The 19,842-nt window shown below is 50.3% G+C and overlaps 4 protein-coding genes across 4 annotated transcripts; 2 read left to right on the top strand and 2 right to left on the bottom strand.

The window, feature by feature from the left end:
- The first annotated feature begins 255 nt into the window (after positions 1–255).
- Positions 256–3,256, top strand: BKA67DRAFT_557137 (glycoside hydrolase superfamily). The gene is made up of 3 exons (XM_046102228.1): positions 256–423; positions 544–701; positions 754–3,256. The coding sequence occupies exons 1-3, from the start codon at positions 361–363 to the stop codon at positions 3,143–3,145; spliced, it is 2,613 nt and encodes an 870-aa protein (XP_045962330.1). The 5' UTR covers positions 256–360; the 3' UTR covers positions 3,146–3,256.
- A 98-nt stretch (positions 3,257–3,354) lies between these two features.
- Positions 3,355–5,220, bottom strand: BKA67DRAFT_206207 (uncharacterized protein). Its single transcript, XM_046095457.1, has 3 exons — positions 5,107–5,220; positions 4,332–4,893; positions 3,355–4,267 (listed from the first exon to the last, which is right to left on the bottom strand). The coding sequence occupies exons 2-3, from the start codon at positions 4,888–4,890 to the stop codon at positions 3,432–3,434; spliced, it is 1,395 nt and encodes a 464-aa protein (XP_045962329.1). The 5' UTR covers positions 4,891–4,893; positions 5,107–5,220; the 3' UTR covers positions 3,355–3,431.
- Positions 5,221–6,287: 1,067 nt separating this feature from the next.
- BKA67DRAFT_591232 (uncharacterized protein) lies at positions 6,288–7,983 on the top strand (the record flags this gene model as incomplete). The annotated part of the gene is made up of 3 exons (XM_046104687.1): positions 6,288–6,358; positions 6,799–7,027; positions 7,078–7,983. The coding sequence occupies 3 exons, from the start codon at positions 6,288–6,290 to the stop codon at positions 7,981–7,983; spliced, it is 1,206 nt and encodes a 401-aa protein (XP_045962328.1).
- A 1,459-nt stretch (positions 7,984–9,442) lies between these two features.
- Positions 9,443–18,028, bottom strand: BKA67DRAFT_656319 (polyketide synthase; the record flags this gene model as incomplete). The annotated part of the gene is made up of 11 exons (XM_046106922.1): positions 9,443–10,531; positions 10,656–10,748; positions 10,838–15,422; positions 15,525–15,675; positions 15,741–16,416; positions 16,484–16,569; positions 16,632–16,702; positions 16,906–17,252; positions 17,313–17,581; positions 17,657–17,801; positions 17,858–18,028. The coding sequence occupies 11 exons, from the start codon at positions 18,026–18,028 to the stop codon at positions 9,443–9,445; spliced, it is 7,683 nt and encodes a 2,560-aa protein (XP_045962327.1).
- Between the last annotated feature and the right edge of the window lie 1,814 nt (positions 18,029–19,842).

Raw genomic sequence — 19,842 nt, 5'->3', positions numbered from 1 at the left:
CCGTTGCCCAAAGTCAATTACAGTACATTCTGCGGGCGTATCGTATTGTGGTTGTTAACCCGACTATACCGGACCAACCACAAGTTGGAGTGTGCGGGGTTGGCAAAGCGGAGAACCCTGCAAGTGCAGGAACACCTGCATGATGATGAGCTGCCCCAGATTTCGGAATACGATCAGCAGGAAGCTGCCCCACACTACATGTAAACATTGTAGCATTAAATACCGAACTGATCTGCCTCTCGTCAGTTCGTTTGACCCGAGTTTGGGCTTAACATGTGCATTGCCCAGTCTTGCAAAGAACTTCCACTGAAAACGGACAGTGCTTCCAAAGCCCGTAGCCGTTGACCAACAGCTTTCAACATGCGTTTCCCGGCCTTGGTTGTCCTTGCGGCGACTTGCAGCTCGGCGTTGAGTCTGCATCCTGTAAGCAAACTCCGATTGATTTATGCTTATGTGCCGTTTGTCTGGCAATAAGTCACAACATCATACTCTTTGATCTGTCCCCTTTTGACTGCAAGTTGTGCCGTGCCTAACGATTTACAGCTTGAGCGCCGCGATGACCTCGCTACGTCTCCTCCTGTTTATCCTTCGCCGTGGATGAACCCGCAGGCCGTTGGTTGGGAGGAAGCGTATAAAAAGGCCAGGGATTTTGTCTCTCAACTTACACTAACAGAGAAGGTCAACTTGACCACTGGTGTCGGGTACGTGAACCTGAACGTGCCATACAATAAAACTGATCTGACTATTTTGCAGTTGGCAGGGTGAGCAATGCGTAGGGCAAGTCGGGTCCATTCCTCGACTCGGTTTCCGCAGCCTTTGCATGCAAGACTCACCTCTTGGTGTACGATTCGGCGATTACGCTTCAGCGTTCCCATCTGGTCAAACAGTGGCAGCCTCCTTCGATAGAGACCTGTTCTACCGAAGAGGTCATGCAATTGGCGCAGAGCACAAAGGCAAGGGAGTTACGGTAGTTCTTGGACCGGTCGCTGGACCAATTGGCCGTACACCAGAGGGTGGCAGGAACTGGGAAGGATTCTCCCCTGACCCCTGGTTGACCGGTATTGCTATTGCCGAGACCACGAAGGGTATCCAAGATGCTGGTGTTATTGCTTGCGCAAAGCACTACATCGCGAACGAGCAGGAACACTTTAGGCAGGTTGGCGAAAGCGTTGGCAGAGGTTACAACATCACCGAGACCCTCTCGTCTAACATTGACGATAAGACTATGCATGAGCTCTACCTCTGGCCTTTCGTCGATGTTGTGAAGGCTGGCGTGGGCTCCATCATGTGCAGCTACAACGAGGTCAACAACTCTTACGCGTGTCAGAACTCAAAGATGCTCAACGGCTTGCTGAAAGGCGAGCTTGGTTTCCAGGGCTTTGTGATGAGTGATTGGCAGGCTCAGCACACTGGAGTTGCAAGCGCTGTTGCTGGTTTGGATATGACTATGCCTGGTGATACAGAATTTAACACCGGTCTTAGCTACTGGGGCACCAACCTGACATTGGCTGTCATCAACGGAACTGTCCCAGAATATCGTATCGACGATATGGCAATGAGAATTATGGCTGCATTCTTCAAAGTTGGCCTCGAGCTTGAGCAGCCACCGATCAACTTTGACAGCTGGACGACCGACACTTATGGACCCCTTCATTATGCAGCTAAGGAAAACTACCAGCAGATCAACTGGCACGTCGACGTCCAGGATGGCCATGGTGCACTTATTCGTGAAGTTGCTGCAAAATCGACAGTTTTACTTAAAAACAATGGCGCACTCCCTTTAAATAAACCTAAATTTCTTGCTGTTGTTGGCGAAGATGCTGGACCAAGTTCTTGGGGACCCAATGGTTGCTCCGATCGGGGTTGTAACCAGGGAACTCTTGCGATGGGTTGGGGCTCCGGTACCGCTAATTTCCCCTATCTCATCACCCCGATCGATGCGCTCAACATTCAAGCAGCGGATGATGGCACTCGCATCGAAGCTGTCCTCAACAACTCGGCCACTGACAAAATCAAGAGCCTCGTATCTCAAGCATATGCGACCACTCTCGTCTTCGTAAATGCTGACTCAGGTGAAGGCTATATCGCTGTTGATGGAAACGAAGGTGACCGTAAGAACTTGACACTTTGGGGGAATGGTGATGAAATCATCAAGAATGTGTCTGCCGTATGCAACAACACCATTGTCGTCATTCATTCTGTTGGCCCTACCCTGGTCACCGACTGGTATGACTCGCCAAACATAACCGCAATCATCTGGGCTGGGTTACCAGGGCAGGAGAGCGGTCGGTCTCTTGTCGATGTGCTTTATGGCAGGGTCAACCCAGCTGCCAGGACTCCATTCACCTGGGGTGCCACGCGGGAGGATTATGGTGCTGATGTGCTATACGAGCCCAATAACGGAAACGGTGCACCTCAGCAAGACTTTACAGAGGGCGTTTTCATTGACTACCGCTCCTTCGACAAGAGGAATGCTACTCCCGTCTTTGAGTTTGGCTTTGGATTGTCATACACTACATTCGAATACGCAAACCTCAACGTTGCCAAGAAATACCCTACCGAATATATTGCAACTACAGGTGAGACTGCTGAAGCACCTGAGTTCGGAAACTTCTCGACAGACTTGGACGACTATCTTTTCCCTGGAGACGAGTTCCCTTACATCTGGCAGTACCTGTACCCCTATGTGAACACATCTTCATCAGCGGAGGAAGCCTCACAAGATCCGCACTACGGCCAGACTGCAGAAGAATTCCTGCCGCCGAACGCTATTGACAATGAGCCACAACCTCTCCATCCTGCTGGTCCCGCGCTTGACGCCGAGTCGGGAGGTAACGCCCAGCTTTGGGAAGAGCTCTATACTATCACCGCTGAGATCACAAACACCGGCGACGTCGTCGGTGATGAAGTTCCCCAACTTTACGTATCCCTTGGCGGCCCCGACGATCCACCCGTCGTTCTACGTGGCTTCGATCGCATCTGCATCGAGCCGGGCCAGACAGTCCAATTCAACGCCACATTGGTGCGCCGCGATGTCAGCAACTGGGACACCGCAAGTCAGAACTGGGTCATTTCTGAGTACCCCAAGACTGTCTATGTTGGTCCTAGCAGCCGAAAGTTGGAGTTGTCTGCTTCCTTGGACTAGATACATCGGGACTGGCCTGGGTAAGAGAAGAAGGAGGTGATTACCTGGATACATGCACAAACTTTAGTTGTATATACTTAATCTTTAGTCATAATGTTAACTGTAACGCGATACTGTGTTCTTTCAATCCGTCATGTCTCATTGTGACACCGTTACGGGCTCGCGCTTTGCAAATCCGTTGACTCATCTTCCGCCTATACAGTATATGGCTTGTATGTTCATGATTGATCTTGTATTATGCTTGTCGTTCGGACTATTTACAGGCTGACTCGCTAAAACTATCAGTTTACATGCCCATCTTTTCCTTCCAGCCCTTCGGCTTTTCGCGATGTTGCATTACACCCCAGGTATTCCACGACCCCGAGCTTCGACCCGTCACTTCAGTACGAGCCGTCACAGATGGCGGCCTTCCGATAGCGGGAGGCAACTTTAACTCCTCAGGCGACGGGAATTGAGCTATTGGCGTGCTATCCCGGATCCTGACGTCGACACCCTGGGCATCCGGCTGCTCCGCTTTCTTGATGTCGAGCGGCTCAGGCAGCACGACGTCTTCTGGTGTCTCATCTACCCGGCGTGGTGCTGGCTGCAGCTGCGTTGGCGGCAACGTAAACCGGGTGTACTCGCTGTAGCCGTCGTCGCTGCCCCATCCTGACATGCTCCTCAGATCCAGAGTACGGAGACCTGTCGCGTTCGACACCAAACTCGCCCGGGCCATCATCGGGTTCATCATCTCGCTGTCCTGCCTCCCAAGCCAGCGCGATATCCTCTTCGTCCGCTTGAACCCCGGCTGCGCTACCTGTTCCGGCTCTGCCGGTAAGATGGGTACCTCGTCATCTTCCAGGCTTCGTCTCTTTTCCTCAAGGTAGCCGCTCGAGTTGGCGGGCATCTGGTCCAGATAGCTGTTGCGAGCTCCGTTCTCGACAGAGTACGCGCCCTGTATGAGCTCGTTCATGATCCGGTCGTCCGATTTGTGCGTGAAGCGGCGCGGCAGATATTGTCGGACACCTCCTGCGGCCGAGCCCGAGGAGGGGGAGTCCTCATCGGAGCTTCTTTTGCTCGGCCCTCCCTTGCCCCACTTTCGCCAGATGATGAAGAGCATGGCGGCTATCACCATAGTGCCAACTGTGTAGTAAGTCAGTACCCGCCATTGTTAGTTGTGACGTGTCGAGATGATCTGGATACTTACTACTGCTTCCCACCGCTATCCCGGCCACGGAGCCGGCGTCGAGATGCACCTTCCCATTGTCTCGGTACTGTTCCGGGCCCAAACCATCGGTCGGCATTGTTACGGAGTCAGCAACGGGGACCACGGACGTGGATATCGTCTCCGTCACGCTAGTTTCGAGCTGGCGCGCAGCCGTGGATGTGGTTGACAGGCCATTTGTGATAATAGGGGACCGCGAAGTAGTGGGGGTTGTTGTGTCCGAAATAGCTGGCGCGAGCGCGATGTTTGTAGGCGAGGGCTTTGCCTGCACAGGTTGAAGCGCCGAAGAAATTGTCACGAAAGTATTTGGGACAGTCGGGAAAGCCAGGGTAGAGGAGCTGGAGAGTTGGGGATGGTTAAGAAAAGGCACAGCGCTAGATGTGATTTTGGGAGGGAACGTCGTTGTCGTGGGCGATGGCGAGTCCGTACTGGTTACCGCTAGAGGTGGGAATGATGTGGTGGTTGGTGATGGCGAATCTGTACTTGTTACCAATGGCGGGGGAAGGGTCGTCTTGGTAGCCGTGGAAGTGTCTGTCTTCATGTCCTTGAAAGACGTTGTTAGTGGCGATGGTGTCGACGCGGTGCTCCCAGGTGTGTCCGGCGAGGACTCTGGACTTTCAGTGTTGCCTTCGACATCTCCACGCACGATTATGCGCAATGTGTCTGCAATGGACTGCCCACGACGGGTACCCCGTCTAACGATTTCATCAATATCGCGGTTTTAGGAGTGTATATGAGGGAACGAATTTCTACGAACCTCATCGCGTGTAGACTGGCCGTCACCGGTTCCTCCACCAAGGTCTTAATGACTATCTCTTATTCCTCCCAAAGGCTCCAACATCCAGTTACCCTCACGCTTGATTAATGACAGGCCAGCTGGATGAGATGGAATGAAAGAGAGGGGAAAATTAGGGCCTGCCCAGAGAAACAGAATGAGAATAAAGAGGGTAAGGTTAAGTCAAGATTGTTTCTTCTGACGGCACGAAAACTCATTGAAGAACTTGGCGCCGAGCCACAAGATCGGCCGGCTTCATTACATACCCACGGGTGCTGAAGATCGCAGTGATGCGCAAACCCTCTTGGGGATTGTGCCCAGTATCAGCGGCAAGATCTATAGCTTCAAGCATTTGGTGTTTCGAAGCCAGGTTCCTTAGGACTTGGCGTCCGTTGAGCTTCATTGCACGTACGAGCGCCATAGCAGCTGCGTAGCTCCTACAACCCGGGAGTCGTGCGACACAAATAGTCTTATCTAGAACTGAACTGCGCCAATCAGACAATCAAGACATGGCGATAGTGCCTCGGCGCGGTTGAGACCCCCGGTTCTATTGGCACGGGAGACCCCAGGTCAGACCCACATATTTCGCTGCTGGAACACGCACAGTCGAAAGCGAGTTTCACAAAGTCGGCTCCTCAGTTGGTCGCTGATCGACGTCAGGGCATCATTTGCCAGCCATCATCAGATTCCAAGCTGATTTGCCGTAAACAGTGAGGTAGTTGCTCGATTTTATAAAACGGCAAGTGCTGGCACGCTCCTCACGCGTCTTGATGTTGGAGACTTCTGATAACCCCGACGTTCTATGAACGGCTCTGCGGCTTTGACTTCGGAAGTCCGCGAGAACCGGCAGGATGATTAGCACTGAGATTGTGACTGGCTATGAGCCATGTGGAATCTCCATCCCATCATTGTGCTTAGGCCGGTGAAACAAGTGAAGCTTGTGAAGCATTCTCGGGCGACAAATCCCCGAACGTTTTAGCTGTGCTAACCTAGGCCTTTGCGCGAAATTGTTTTACGCCTTCAGAAAGCCGTATTGGTCCTGCTGTCCATCGGAAGGCAATGTAAGGAATGTAAAGAAAGCTGGGGCTTGCACTCCAGCAGTGAGTACTACATTTCAGCGTACAATTCTAGAATAGAACAGGACCAAGAAGCTAGGCGCGGAGATGTGGCAGGGGCCAACAGCTGCGCGGGAGCGCAGCGTTGCGAATCAGAAGTCAGGATTTAAGAGCAAGAGGTAAATCGACGGAGGTGCGCAAACGACATGTGAGGGTAGCGTTATGGCAGATTATTTGGGTGTTTTTCCTTTTCGGTTGATCTTATAACATGTGGGCGTGGGAGTTGTTCCAAGTAGGGGAAGTTATGCATCCTTTGCCAAGTCATTATTAGAAATAGCTGGCGACAATTGGGTGCGGCTTTTGTTGGGGTTGGAGGCCGGTGGAGCGGGCCGCACTAAGTACACAGCGTAGGGGCGGGGTAGCATAATCCAGGTACGATGAATGTTAGGATGTAATATTATACGAATAAGGCAGTCATTTTGGAATTTTCCATGCAAGTCACCAAACGTTGATTCCACGAAAACACGTCTCTTGCCATGTCCGCGTTCAGGGCTAGCGCTCGCCTTTTAGCGGCACGCGTACCATCATCTCTGTCACGGAGCGCTACGCTGAGTGCCAGTACTCGCTCATATGCTGCGGTGGGGACGGAGCAGAGAGTCTGGACAAAACACTCATTTGGCGAAACAAGTCAACCCATTGATGAGCCTGAATCGGCCACGGTTCTGGCTCCAGCCAACAATGAAGTCCTTCGGAGAGCTGTCACGGCGGCGCAGCCCAGGAACGATTGGACTCGAGAAGAGATTTCGCAAATCTACCACGAACCGCTCATGGAATTGGTGCACCAAGCAGTGAGTCAAGTCACCAAATAACCCACGAGCGCTTTTTAATCGAGTCACAGAGCAACATCCATCGGCGCTTCCACAACCCCAGTGAAGTTCAGCTCTGCACGCTTATGAATATCAAAACAGGCGGCTGCACCGAGGATTGCAAGTATTGTGCTCAGTCCACACGGTATCAGAAAGGAACTGGACTGGAGGCCAAGAAAGTCGAGACTGTTGACTCGGTCCTTGAGGCCGCCCGCATTGCCAAAGAAAATGGCAGTACCAGGTTCTGCATGGGTGCGGCCTGGCGAGATATGCGTGGGCGTAAAAACAGCATCAAGAACATCATTACCATGATCCAAGGCGTCAAGGGCATGGGCATGGAAGCTTGCGTAACACTGGGCATGATCGATCAGGACCAGGCCCACCAGCTGAAAGCCGCAGGACTGACTGCATACAATCACAACGTTGATACTAGTCGAGAGTTCTATCCATCAGTCATCTCCACCCGGACATATGATGAGCGCCTGCAGACTCTGAGTTACGTCCGTAGCGCAGGTATCAATGTCTGTTCTGGTGGAATTATTGGCCTTGGCGAACAGTCCAAAGATCGTATTGGATTGCTACACACTGTCTCAACCCTACCATCCCACCCCGAGAGCTTTCCGGTGAACGCCCTCGTTCCTATCAAAGGTACGCCTCTGGGCGACCAGGAAGCTGTACCTTTCACGGAGATGCTTCGTACGATCGCCACTGCACGTGTAATTATGCCAGCTACCATTATTCGTATTGCAGCCGGTAGAAAGACCATGTCCGAGGAGAAGCAGGCAATGTGCTTTATGTCTGGTGCCAATGCAATCTTCACCGGGGAGAAGATGCTGACAACCGAATGCAACGGTTACGACGAGGATAAGGCCATGTTTGATCGCTGGGGACTTCAGCCCATGAAGAGCTTTCAGAAGTTGCCTTCGCCTCGATCTTGAACGACAGCATCGCCCACCACCGAGAAGGGGGGGGTCAAGTTGACTTTATTTACTTCAAGCCGGTCTTTTCATATCATTACTTGAATTACTTCTTCTAAAATTATTTGAGGCGCTTATTCATCCGCGGCAGAGGCCCGGCAGCGACAGTGCTTCTACGCCATCGTTGAGAAGGCGTTTCTGGGAAAAGAGGTAGACGAGGACGACAATGCTGTAGCGCTATCGCCTCTCGACCACCTCGAGGGAAAAATATACCATTTGACAGATTTAAGAACATAGTTTAAATATACGCTCAATTGAGCGTACACCATCCACTTGAATTCTTAATTACGGCAGTTTCTGCAATCTGTGATGGGTGACGAACCAAACCAGCCGGCGCCGAACGAAACACTAGCGACGGGACTTGACAAGAACGGCACAAAACAGCAGATTTCTCGGGATGGGTCAAGAATATCTCTTTGATTCATAGCTTTTCACAGTAAGGTTGATATAGAAGTCGAAATACGGAGACCATCTCGTCGTTCAATGGCGCAAGCTCCGTGCGACGATCACTCAAACTCGGATCGATGGCACAAGGAGCAGGCTCCATTGCGTATCTTCTGGAGTTCACCACGATCCGAGAGCCAACATACTGTATAAGCCTCATGGCAGCATTTGTGGCAATATGGACGACTATAGATGGCCACAGTTTACGGAGAGTCCTCCGTATAGTAAGGCGAGGAGCTTTCGGATCACCTAACCTGGGTTGGGTGATCACGTGACTTAGCCAGGGGGCTTATGCCCGCTTTATGTACACCGATATTCTCTTTCGTAGACTTAGCCTTCTATATACTACTTGACAGTACCCATACTATCATTCCACGCCCTAAGAGCGCCACACTTCCGATCCCACGCTCATGCGAGCACCGCATGTGCTATCTTATGCTCGAGTAGAATCAGGCTCTTCCTTTCAGGTGCATTAGAACTATCCTCCACCAAAACAGTGTTCTATATCAACTGTAGAAACTGTCATAGCATTACTATCTCATGGTGGGGGTTGGAATCGATTCATACCAAAACCTGTGTCGCTTGATGAAGCATTTAAGCCATCATAGCAAAACATATATCTTTCTCAACCTTGTCTTCCTGGTTGATACACATGGCATCAATTTGTGCTTGCCCATTCGGATTAGGGACTGGTCATGCATATGCCAAATGGAAAATGTAAGGTCAAAAATGGGTAATATTAAATCCACGTTGAGGCGGAACCGAGAATATTAGAGAAGTGACGTCATTAATGACACAGCTTCACTGACACGCTCAGGATTGGAAACCACCTGGCCGAATCAGTTGGTGAAAAGTAACACGCTTGGGCGTCTTCAAAGGCTGTGACCACCATTCATTAGCTACATACTGTACTTACAAGGAACATACTTGATCGTCTCAAGCGCTGTAACTCAGTCGGATTTGTATGCAATACATTTCATGGTGTTTCCTTCACAACTTTTAAACCACTTTTCTCCACTACCAATTCTGCAATGCTCGAAATTGGCTGCCCGCCCATAATCTCAAACACAGCTACCGTGGCGCCAAATTCCCTGCTAATCCAATTCCTCAGCTCGACAGCCATGAGCGAATCGACACCGTAGCTAGACAGCGGCTTATTTGATTCAACATCGGCAGGGAAAATGGACATGGCGCCACCCAGTTTCTCTGCCAGGGCGCGCAGCACGACTTGTATGCGCTCACCAGAGTTGGCGGCTTGGCGAAACAGAGTTGCCGGCTGATTCTCTTGGGCCACCAACTGAGTCCCACCTACTGCTGAACTGGGCACATACGAGTAGGCAGCAAACAATGGCCGGTGAAACTGAGGCAAAGGTACCTGGCCGCAGGTGATGAAGTCAGCCGGCGTTCGTAGGCCGAATAGCACCTGACCCGACGTGCCTTGGGCTGGTTGAGCAGGCGGGTTGACGGGGTCGCAACACAGCGTCAGCAGGGCAAGGAATTCTGTGTCGTCGATTGATTGCAAATCCTGGTCCCTTTGTCGCCGGCGCTGGTAGGTCGCCGTCTCGGCGATGATACCAATATTGCTCATCCAACCAATGTCAATCGACAATGCTTTCTGGCCGCGGGCCAAGCGATAGTGCGCCAGCGAGTCCTGAAATGCACATCCCGCGCCATAGTTGGCGCTAGATAACTGTCCAACCACACCTGCCAACGAAGAGAAGAGAAGAAAGAAATCAAGATTTGCAGGAAGTAAACGATGCAGATTCCACGATGTTTGAACCTTGGAACGCGCGGCCAAGTCCCATTGCGCAAAAGTCATGTTTTCGAACACAGCATCCTGCAGAACCATCGCCGAGTTAATACATCCCTTAATGGGCGGCATACTCTGCCTACACTTGGCCAGCATGCCCGCAAGGCTTGCCTCATCGGACGCATCGCACTTGGGTGCAACAATGTTCACGCCGCGCGCCACCAGCCCCTTCACGAGCTTGATGGCTGCTTGGGACGTAGCGCCTGATCGAGAGGGAACAATTAGATACTTGGCTCCGCGATCCGCCATCCAACTCTATGATAGTGTATGGTTAGTCACCGCTAAAATAATGGTTACATGAAGCTTAACACAGCTCAGAGTCCGACATTGTAGGATAAAAATGATGCAAGGGATAGCGAGCCACGAACGCGTAACTCACCAATGTAGCACGACCTAACCCGCCGAATCCCCCTGCGATCAGGTACGATGCGTTGGGATCCAAACTCCACGATCGGCGCTCTAGAATGAGTTGCTACAGCCAATGAAGCAATTGTCAGCTTATTGTTTCTAAGCTACATAGTTTCAACACTTCCCTTGATATTATACAGGGACGTCGCTTACCGGGACCACATCATTGGGCTGTGGGGCAATCACTATTCGACCAATATTCTTACCGCTTTGGAGGTACCTGAATGCCTGCTCAATTTGAAGTACGCTGTATACGTGCAGCGGCTGAGGCGGTTGAATTTTACCTTTACTCAACAACTGCAATGTTTCATTGAGTAGGGTGGCTATGACGTTGGGGCTCAGCCACATCAAGTGAACCGCAGAGAAAGAGACGTTCTTCGAAAACATGGCCATAGGCAACGCCGCGTTGGAGTTAATATCAGCATGACCAATATCAATGAAGCGTCCAAAGGGTGCCATGCATTCCCACGAAGCTCGCAGCCCGTCACCTGACAACGAGTTTAAAACGCAGTCAACGCCATAACCGCGGGTGACGCGCATAACACCTTGCGCGAACGATGTAGTCCGACTGTGAAAGATGCAGTCCTCAGGGATACCGAAAGTGTCCACTAGAAACTTTTTCTTCTCCGGGGATGAAGTCGTAGCAAAGACTTGAACTCCTAACATCTGGGCTATGCGGACTGCCATCTGGCCTGTACTACCGGCAGCAGAGTGAATTAGTATCTTTTCCCCTTGTCGAAGTCGGGCCACATTAACGAGACAGTGGTACGCTGTTAGACCCGGGACAAGAATCGAGGTCGCACTTTCGAAGGACAGGGTCTTGGGTATCTCAATAACACGCTGCTCGTGCGCGCGAGGATACTGTCGCATGCAACCTTCAGCCACCATGCATACACGGTCTCCGAGCTGGAGACGTGCGGAACAATTACGGCCAACCTTGGTGACAATACCGGCGCAATCTGCACCCAGATCGTCCTCATCCTCTCGACCTAATGCTATCAGCACATCCCGAAAATTTAGGCCCCAAGCCTTTGCTTCAATCTCGATCTCGTAAGGGTCAAGCTCCGCCTCGTACTTGATGTCTTGTGTAAATCGCAATGAACCTATGCTACCGGGCGTTCCGATCACCAACTGGAGCCCTATGCTCTCTTTCCAGGCCTTTTGCTGCAGCTGCGGATAGAGGAGCGAGTGAAGCATGGACATTCCGGCCTCATCTTCGACAGCCCGACCACTTTGGACGTGTCCGTGACGAACGATGTACTCCAATTCCTGCGGGCGTGAAAATGATTCGAAAGAGGCGTTGAAGATTTTTGCGATGAAGTGCGCGCAAATGGCGACGTCCTTCTCACCCTCGATGGCCATGGTCACGATGTGGCTATCCGGCTGCTCAGACCGAACGGTACGCATGAATCCGTTGACGGCGCTGTAGTGAGGATATTGCGAGTCGTCAGTAGCCGTTGCCGTGACCCACAACAATCTAGAGGCACGATTAAGCAAATATTGCAGGCATTGAAACTTTTGATCTGAAAGAGAAGCGAGAAGCGGTCTGTTGTTGACCTCTACCAGACAGACGATGCGAGCGTCGTCGGCCAATTCCAGTTGCGCCAGCTCATTCAACGAAAAAGCACAGACACTAGCTTGCCAGTGACCTTCGCATTCGAGAAGGCTAAGTAACTCGCTTGCCAGTGCCGTTTGTTCCATCAAATGTGCATCATCATCATGATCGTCGATGATGAGGACGAGATTTGTCTGCGATTGAGCTGTTGCCACTACTGTTGGTAACTTACACGTCAAAACTCTATCGTCCACTGCGGTGCTTACGATTATGCTCATGAAATGACAATCGTCGTCCTGGTAATCACGGATAGTCAGGTCATTGCCGGAGAACCCACTCGCCTTCAAGCATGTATCCCATTGACTTTCCGGTACAGCAGCAGAAAATGGGCGCCATTCTTCGTGTGCCACCCACCATCCTGGTATAAGTCCAGTCCAGAAGTTGGTAGCGATGTCCTCCGGGTTAATCACCTCCAAGAGTATTAGACGCCCACCCGGTTTCAGTGCGGTGCGGACATTTCTCAACGTTACTTCGAGGTTTGGCGTGGCATGTAGAACACTACCTGCAATGACCAAGTCATAAGTACATTGATCAAATCCCTGGGCGTTGATATCTTTTTCAAGGTTCAAGGTTTTAAACGTCATACGGCCTTGCAGCTCCGGCCATCTGCTCCTGGCAACCTCCAAAAACATTGGCGAAACATCAGTATAGACATACTCGGCGAAGCTAGGCACGCATGTACGAGATTCACGGTCCTGAAGTGCACGAATGATATGTCCTGTCATCCCACCCGTGCCAGCTCCCACCTCGAGAATACGGGAAGCTGGGTTCTCATGCGATGCTAACTCCAGAAAACTAGCTAGTCGGCCATCGGCGCAAATAGTTTCGAAGATATCGGCATAGAATATAGATGCTAGGTCAGACTCGAAGACGATTTGAAGAGGATCAACCTCTCCAGCCAGAATAGCGGACAGGTTCCGCGCCACGACCGTGTAAAGTTTCCAGGTCGGCAGCAGAGCTTCAGCTTCGCGTAATCGTACTTCAATCTCATCATCGCTAATATTCATCGCCTCTTCTCTTTTCGCATTGGTCAAGCGTTGAACATGCCGTTCCATCCACTCAATATGTCGGCGGTGGTTCTCGGGCATCTCGACAAGGTGCTGCGTTGTATCAAAGAATGCTAGTGTGCGGACAGTGATGAGATCTAATACAGAGCACATCTTAGTGCGTGCAGCTAAAATCAAACGTTCATTCTTGACGAACTTGGCGGTTTGACATATATGCACTAAGTCCTCGGTGCTGAGAAGACTTAGTTGCGGCTTCCATTCAATAGTGTGCATGAGCTTTCTCCTATGAACTTCATCCGCATCTGTCTCGACCTTTGAAATTGCTGCTGTTGCAGCTTCTTTGATGATGCAAAGGACTGACCCGTCGTCGGATAGGGCACACACAGATCCTTGCTCCCCGGTACTTCTGTCGATTGAAGTGCCCATCCAACGAAGCGCGTTCGTCTCAGGATATTGCCAGCCCGACGCAGCGAACCAAGCTTCAGATAGGCGCACTGGAACATTAGTTACGCACTGCTGGCCCGCTGCAATGCGCAACATATGGAAGACTACATCTAACATGGCAGGATGAACGAGGCTTGTTGTTTGGTATCTGCGCTGGGAGGTATCGACTCGTGCAACCGAAATGGACTTAGTTGGGTCCAGAAAGATATCTTGTAATACCTGGAACCAGTCTCCCCATTCAAGGCCATGCTTGGCAGAGTTCTGGTAGTAGACGTGCGAGTCAACTGAAAATTTACAAGACTTTACAGCTCGCTTATAGTTCTCCTGAACATTCTGGTGGGTTAACAGTCTGTCTTGACCTCCGTCGACCTGCGCAGAGTCTTGGTACTGGATTTGAATAAGTGTGCGGCAGCACTCTGTCCACTGACCCCGAAAATACGACATTATGGTAATATCAAACCAATTCGATTCTTTCTCGTGCTGCTGCCTTCTCAGCGGCCGCAGACGTACTTGTACCTCGACTCGATCTTCCCAAGCCTCATGCACAATAATGGGGTTCATGAAGCGAGCCTCCTTAACTAGGTATCCAGCGACATTACGGTTGCTAGACACCATTTGCTCAACAGCCTCCATGGCCATAATCAGCATACCCGCGGCTGGGAAGAGCACTGTTTGGCTGACCACGTGATGTCCAATCCACGGCATCGATTCAACTGTTAAGAAACTCCGCCACCGCGGTTCTAACGGATTCCAGTCAGAGGCCCGCATTCCCAGCAACTCTCCAGAGATAGGCTGGCGCAGTCTGAAGTCCCGACTCAGGCGTGATTCGGCCCAATAGCTCTGTGAGTGATCAAATGGATATTCTGGCCCATCAATGACAAAAGGAGGCGGATATATGTCGTCCGACTGATATATCTGGTTGACTGCAAGCATGGAAATATCGTAACCCATGCAAAATAGGAGCCCCACGAGCTCCAATGTGGTCTGGGACGCCGGGCGAGACCGGTGTAGCGCAAATGCGTATCTGATGTTCCTCTTACTGTTGTTGTTCTGGCTCATAGTATCAAGTACCGGTCGCTTTAATGTTGGGTGTGGACCAATTTCGACTAGATCTGTGATACTACCGATACCGACTTTCAGCGTTGATGATTTCTGTGTGAGAAGCTGTACCGCATCGGCAAAGAGCACCGGCAATACCAAGTTATCGACCCAGTACTGTGCTTTGGACAATACCGCCGGCGTGACTAACTTGCCTGTCACCGATGAGACCATAGGGATGTCCTTATCTCTTTGAGTCCCGACGTCATCGAGCTCACCCATGAGCGAAAGATAGTCAGCCGCAATTCCAAGCATCGAGCGAGAGTGGTACGCTACTCCTGTTTTCAATGTCTGAGTAAAGATGTTGTCTTTTTCGGCCTGCGCCTTAACAGCATCAATGGCATCTTTGGAGCCTGATAATGTACAGTTCACGGGGCTGTTGACACAAGCAATGCTAATAAAGTCAGTTGTGCTCGTATAATCGAGGTAACCAAGGACTTGATCCTTGGATAGATTGATTGATAACATGGCACCTGGCGACATGATCTGAGCAACCCGAAGCCTTCCGGCAAGCTGTCCCCGAAAATACGAGACTTTGCATGCGGAAATCAAAGACAGCGCACCAATTGCATAGCTAGGATTGGAAATTAAAAATTAGCACCGGCTACCATTTGTGTGGGAGACTTCTGGCGTGGCTGTCTTGCATGCAAAACCTTAAAGAAATGGAGCGACTTACGCAGCAGCAATTTCACCAGATGAGTGCCCTACAACGGCTTTTGGCACTACTCCAAAGCTTCTGAGTAATTCAATCAATGCAAGTTGGACAGCGGTGGAAATCGGCTGGCTATACTCAGGCTTGTCAATGTTACTGTTACGCCGTAGCTCATCTATGATAAGAAGCAAGCATTAGTTCTCTCTCTCATGCGTTTTACGGCATTCCCAACATACTCACCAAATATCGACCATTGACTGCCCAGTATGCGATAAATTCCGTCGATCTGCCGCAAAGTAGATGAGAATATGGGATACTGGATTAATTCACACCCCATGTTGACGTATTGGGCTCCTTGACCAGTAAATACAAAGGCCAGTCCAAGGTCATACAAGCGTCGAATTGGTTTGGCGGCTGAAACTGTCTTGACCGAACGGTTCGGTCCGTCATTGACTAAGGCGAAGGTCCGCCAAAGCATCTTACTTCGTCGGGCAGCCAGTGTATAGGCTAGTCCGTCGAGTTTGGCCGTGTCGCCTAACACCTTCGCAGTATAGAAAGCTGCATAGTTCGACACCACGCGCTTAACAGCCTTCTCGTCAGCAGCTGTCCAGACAAGAAGTCTGGGTAAGCTTGAGCGTCGTGGTATTGAAAGTGTTGAGTCAGCCGTCTTGATCGCACGGCCGGTCGGAGAATTCTGAGCGGTTCCATTTACAGTAGGACATGGTCCAATAGCATCTGTCGCGGGTCTAATTGCTGTAAGGGAGACTGTGCAGTGGTTTGCAGTCCAACCTCGACTTTGTAAGTAATGGAGTGCGTCATCAAGAACTATATGCGTATTTGAGCCTCCGAATCCAAAAGAGTTAACTGAAACCCGGCGCAAGCCTGTATTTGGCCAGGGAATATTCTCGGTTGGGACCTAAGACGCACAGGAGTTAATCAAATGACACACAACGAACTCCAAATGAGATCTCTACTGGGCGTACTTCAATGTTATAGAAGTCGGCATCGATTTCGGGATTGATCTTTTCAAAATTGGCATTTGGCGGAATGATTCCCTTCTCGAGGATCACTGATACAACCGTTAGTTCATCAATAACGGAGCAACAGGGACAGCAAGGGATGTGAGCTTACGGATTGACTTGAGGATCCCGACCAGACCGCTAGCACCTTCGAGATGTCCGACATTTGATTTCACGGAGCCACTACAGATCGTGACTCAGTAGGGAGTTTCAGATCACGTGCTAGGCAGTTGTGGACTCACACATATAAAGGCTGTTGAGGCGACCGAACTTTCCGGAAAACTCGGCCTATGGCCTTTATTTCGATTGGGTCACCTACTGGTGTACCGGTACCTGGTGCCCATTACGTCAAAACAGTATAAGTAGACATGGAAAGGAGGTATCACTTGCCGTGGGCTTCAACATAGCGGGTCTGATCAAGGGATAGTCCTGCTTTCTTGTATACATGACGAATTAGATGCTCCTGCGCCCGTGGGCTAGGCTGAGTCAGTCCTGGTGTATGACCATCCTGGTTAGAGGCGACAGCCCTGATGACGGCACGAATCATATCACCATCTTTCATGGCAGCAGCCAGAGGCTTGAGAACAAACGCAATGACACCCTCGCCTCTTGCGTAACCGTTCGCACGGTGGTCGAAGCTATAGCAGAGGCTGTCCGGTGATAAAAAGTTCTGGCTAGACAACATCTGAAATGCAGCCGGGTCAAGAATCAAATTGGATCCTGTGACAAGGGCCTATAGGACGGAGGGACATTTAGCAACGTTTGAAACCGTAAAACAAGACAAGCAACTCACGCAAGTGGCATCCCCGTCACGAAGGACTTTGCAGGCCATATCGATGGCTGACAAACCGGCTGAGCAAGCTGTATCAACGTGGATGCTGGGACCTCGAAGACCGAAGTAGTAGCTGACACGATTTGGAATTAGGGACGCCACTGTACCAGTTATGGCTGTGCGCTCCGCACCATCGGGATCCATAGCAATCATTCTTGCCCAGTCTTCTGTCATGGACGCCGAGAAAACGGCAGTCTGCGAGTCCTTAAGGTCCTCAAGCAGCATCCCCGCTGGGAAGGAGAACCTCGTAAGCCGGCTTTTTTTGAATTATGTTTATGGACTATGTCTAGGCTGTTCTTGCTTACCTTTCTCGAAAGCCCGGTACGATGTTTCCAAGGTCCAGCGCTGCATTGGATCCATGGAAGCAGCCTCCTTTGCCGTGACATGGAAGAAGGGGGCATCGAATACTGCCACGTCTTCTTTGAGGAAATGCCCACCACGACATTGAACCTGCCCACAATCTATGAGTCCCAACACATGATGATGCATGCTGGATATAAACATACCTTGGAGTGTTTGTTGCCCACAAATGCATCTACACTGATGCGCGATTCGGGCCAATCCGTCATCATGTTTTGCCGATTCTGCAGCATATTCCAAAAGCCGGCTTCATCGTCTATATCCTGAGGGAGTTTGAAGGAAAATCCAACAATAGCGATTTCGTCTGTAAACGTCATTTTTCTGATCTTACTGATGTCCTGCGTCAAAATTTTTATCAACACTAAATCATACGAAAAGCTAATATCCATAGCCATCCTTTTATTGCATATCTCATGCTTGCTACAAGGCGCCTAATCACTAGAACTCGTGCGGAGTATATAAGCAAATATTTGCTAGACGCGGACTATACGTTAGAGCGCGGACAGTGCTTATTACCCTTGCCGCCACAAATTCTGGAGCAGAATGCAAACATCTTTTGTCTTTTTAACTAGCCAAAACGCAGCTTACGGCGATGACTCAAGACTGGTGTGCTTTCCGTGCTTTAGGGACTGTTAGTCCACTCAAGAACAGAAGGAAGAAAACAAGCACTGTTGATAGGTTGCTTCCCACCAGCACAGCTTGGCAGATGATCCATGCTACTGTTGTTGGATGCCTTGTTGCGTTTCACGGGGTAAAATAGGTCAGCTTAATATGTAATTGGTTTCTGTTAATCCCTTTAACTTTATTTTTATCCTAACACATAAAAGTGTATGTGCCTACTATACAGAATTATGATCGAACATTATATGATTTCTATTAAGGAGAGTTTCTTATGGCGAGAGCGTCCTCGATTGCGCTAATTTAGGCTCTTTTCATTTCGCGGAAATATGGGCCGAGGGTCCTTCCTGGGAAGGAGCATATATTCATGTAGAATATTGATGCTGGTCCGTCTGCCTCATGCACGGGTCGCATCACATTTCCACCGTGCATACACATAATACTATAGTAGTCTCATAGCGTCCTCGAAGCGTCTTCAGGGGTCCATATATTATTTCATTATGGCTGCTGTATCAAAACATGCTTCCAATATAACTCCGCCAATTACGGATGTCTTAGTCTCAGGACGAGTGATTACACAAGGCGCTTGACGCGCGTCGGCAGTGTTGGGCTCTCTTATGCGTCGGGCAGATGCAAATATGATCGGGAACTTGATGCATCAACGTCTTTCATCGATCGACCATGCAATCCAACCACCAATTTGGACAAGTCTCTCGGCTGCTTAGGAGTTTCCGGTGTTTGCCGGCGACATCTCTCTGGCGCTGTCAATCGTGCGCCCTCAGTGCCCCTGAAACTCCTTGAGCCAATCTAGCCCCTGGCACATCGTAGTCTAAGTCATGCAGAAAATCTTGGCGGTACCTTTCGTCACAAAGTTCCGCCATATCCTGATGCAGCCGTGCTGTATCGGTGCCCTGGCCTGAGACAGGGGTAAGAGGCGATAGCAGGCGCAGGGACCCAGTTGTCGACCCAATCGACCACATGTGCGGTGGGGACTCTGAGCATGGCACCGTCGGCAGGTATACCGGCACATTTAACGACGCCTTTCAAGAAGCTCGCGGTGCTGGTCAACATCGTATATAATGAACTCGAAATACCCATAATACTCATCACTGACTATACGTCACCAATTGTAGAAATTTCATCTCAGTAAGTTCGCACTGCCTCTCCGCATTCACTGCGTAGGAATTATATTTGCTCGTGACTGAAAATGTGATGAGAGGTTGTCTACAAGAGCGCAAAAGCCACAGAACGACGGATTTGGCCCAGATTCTGTAGATATAGACCTATCCATAAATATAAACTCGTGGTTATCAAGCTCTTAAGGAAATCGTGCTGAAAATTTATCAGACAGATTTTCTCACAGTCTGTCATAGGTACGGGGGAGTTTCTTGTTGATGTATACCTGTTTACATTTCGAAGATCTTTTGATACCGCAAGAGTCAATTAGGTTAGTGATATGATAGCTTTCGAGAGTGTGAACAAACAGGATCAGCATATCTTGGGATACGTACCT

The sequence above is a fragment of the Truncatella angustata genome, assembly GCF_020726525.1.
Source record: "Truncatella angustata strain MPI-SDFR-AT-0073 chromosome Unknown BKA67scaffold_2, whole genome shotgun sequence".
NCBI classification, from domain to species: domain Eukaryota; kingdom Fungi; phylum Ascomycota; class Sordariomycetes; order Amphisphaeriales; family Sporocadaceae; genus Truncatella; species Truncatella angustata.
Note: the sequence above shows the minus strand (reverse complement) of the source record. Positions and strands in the feature narration are given on the sequence as shown.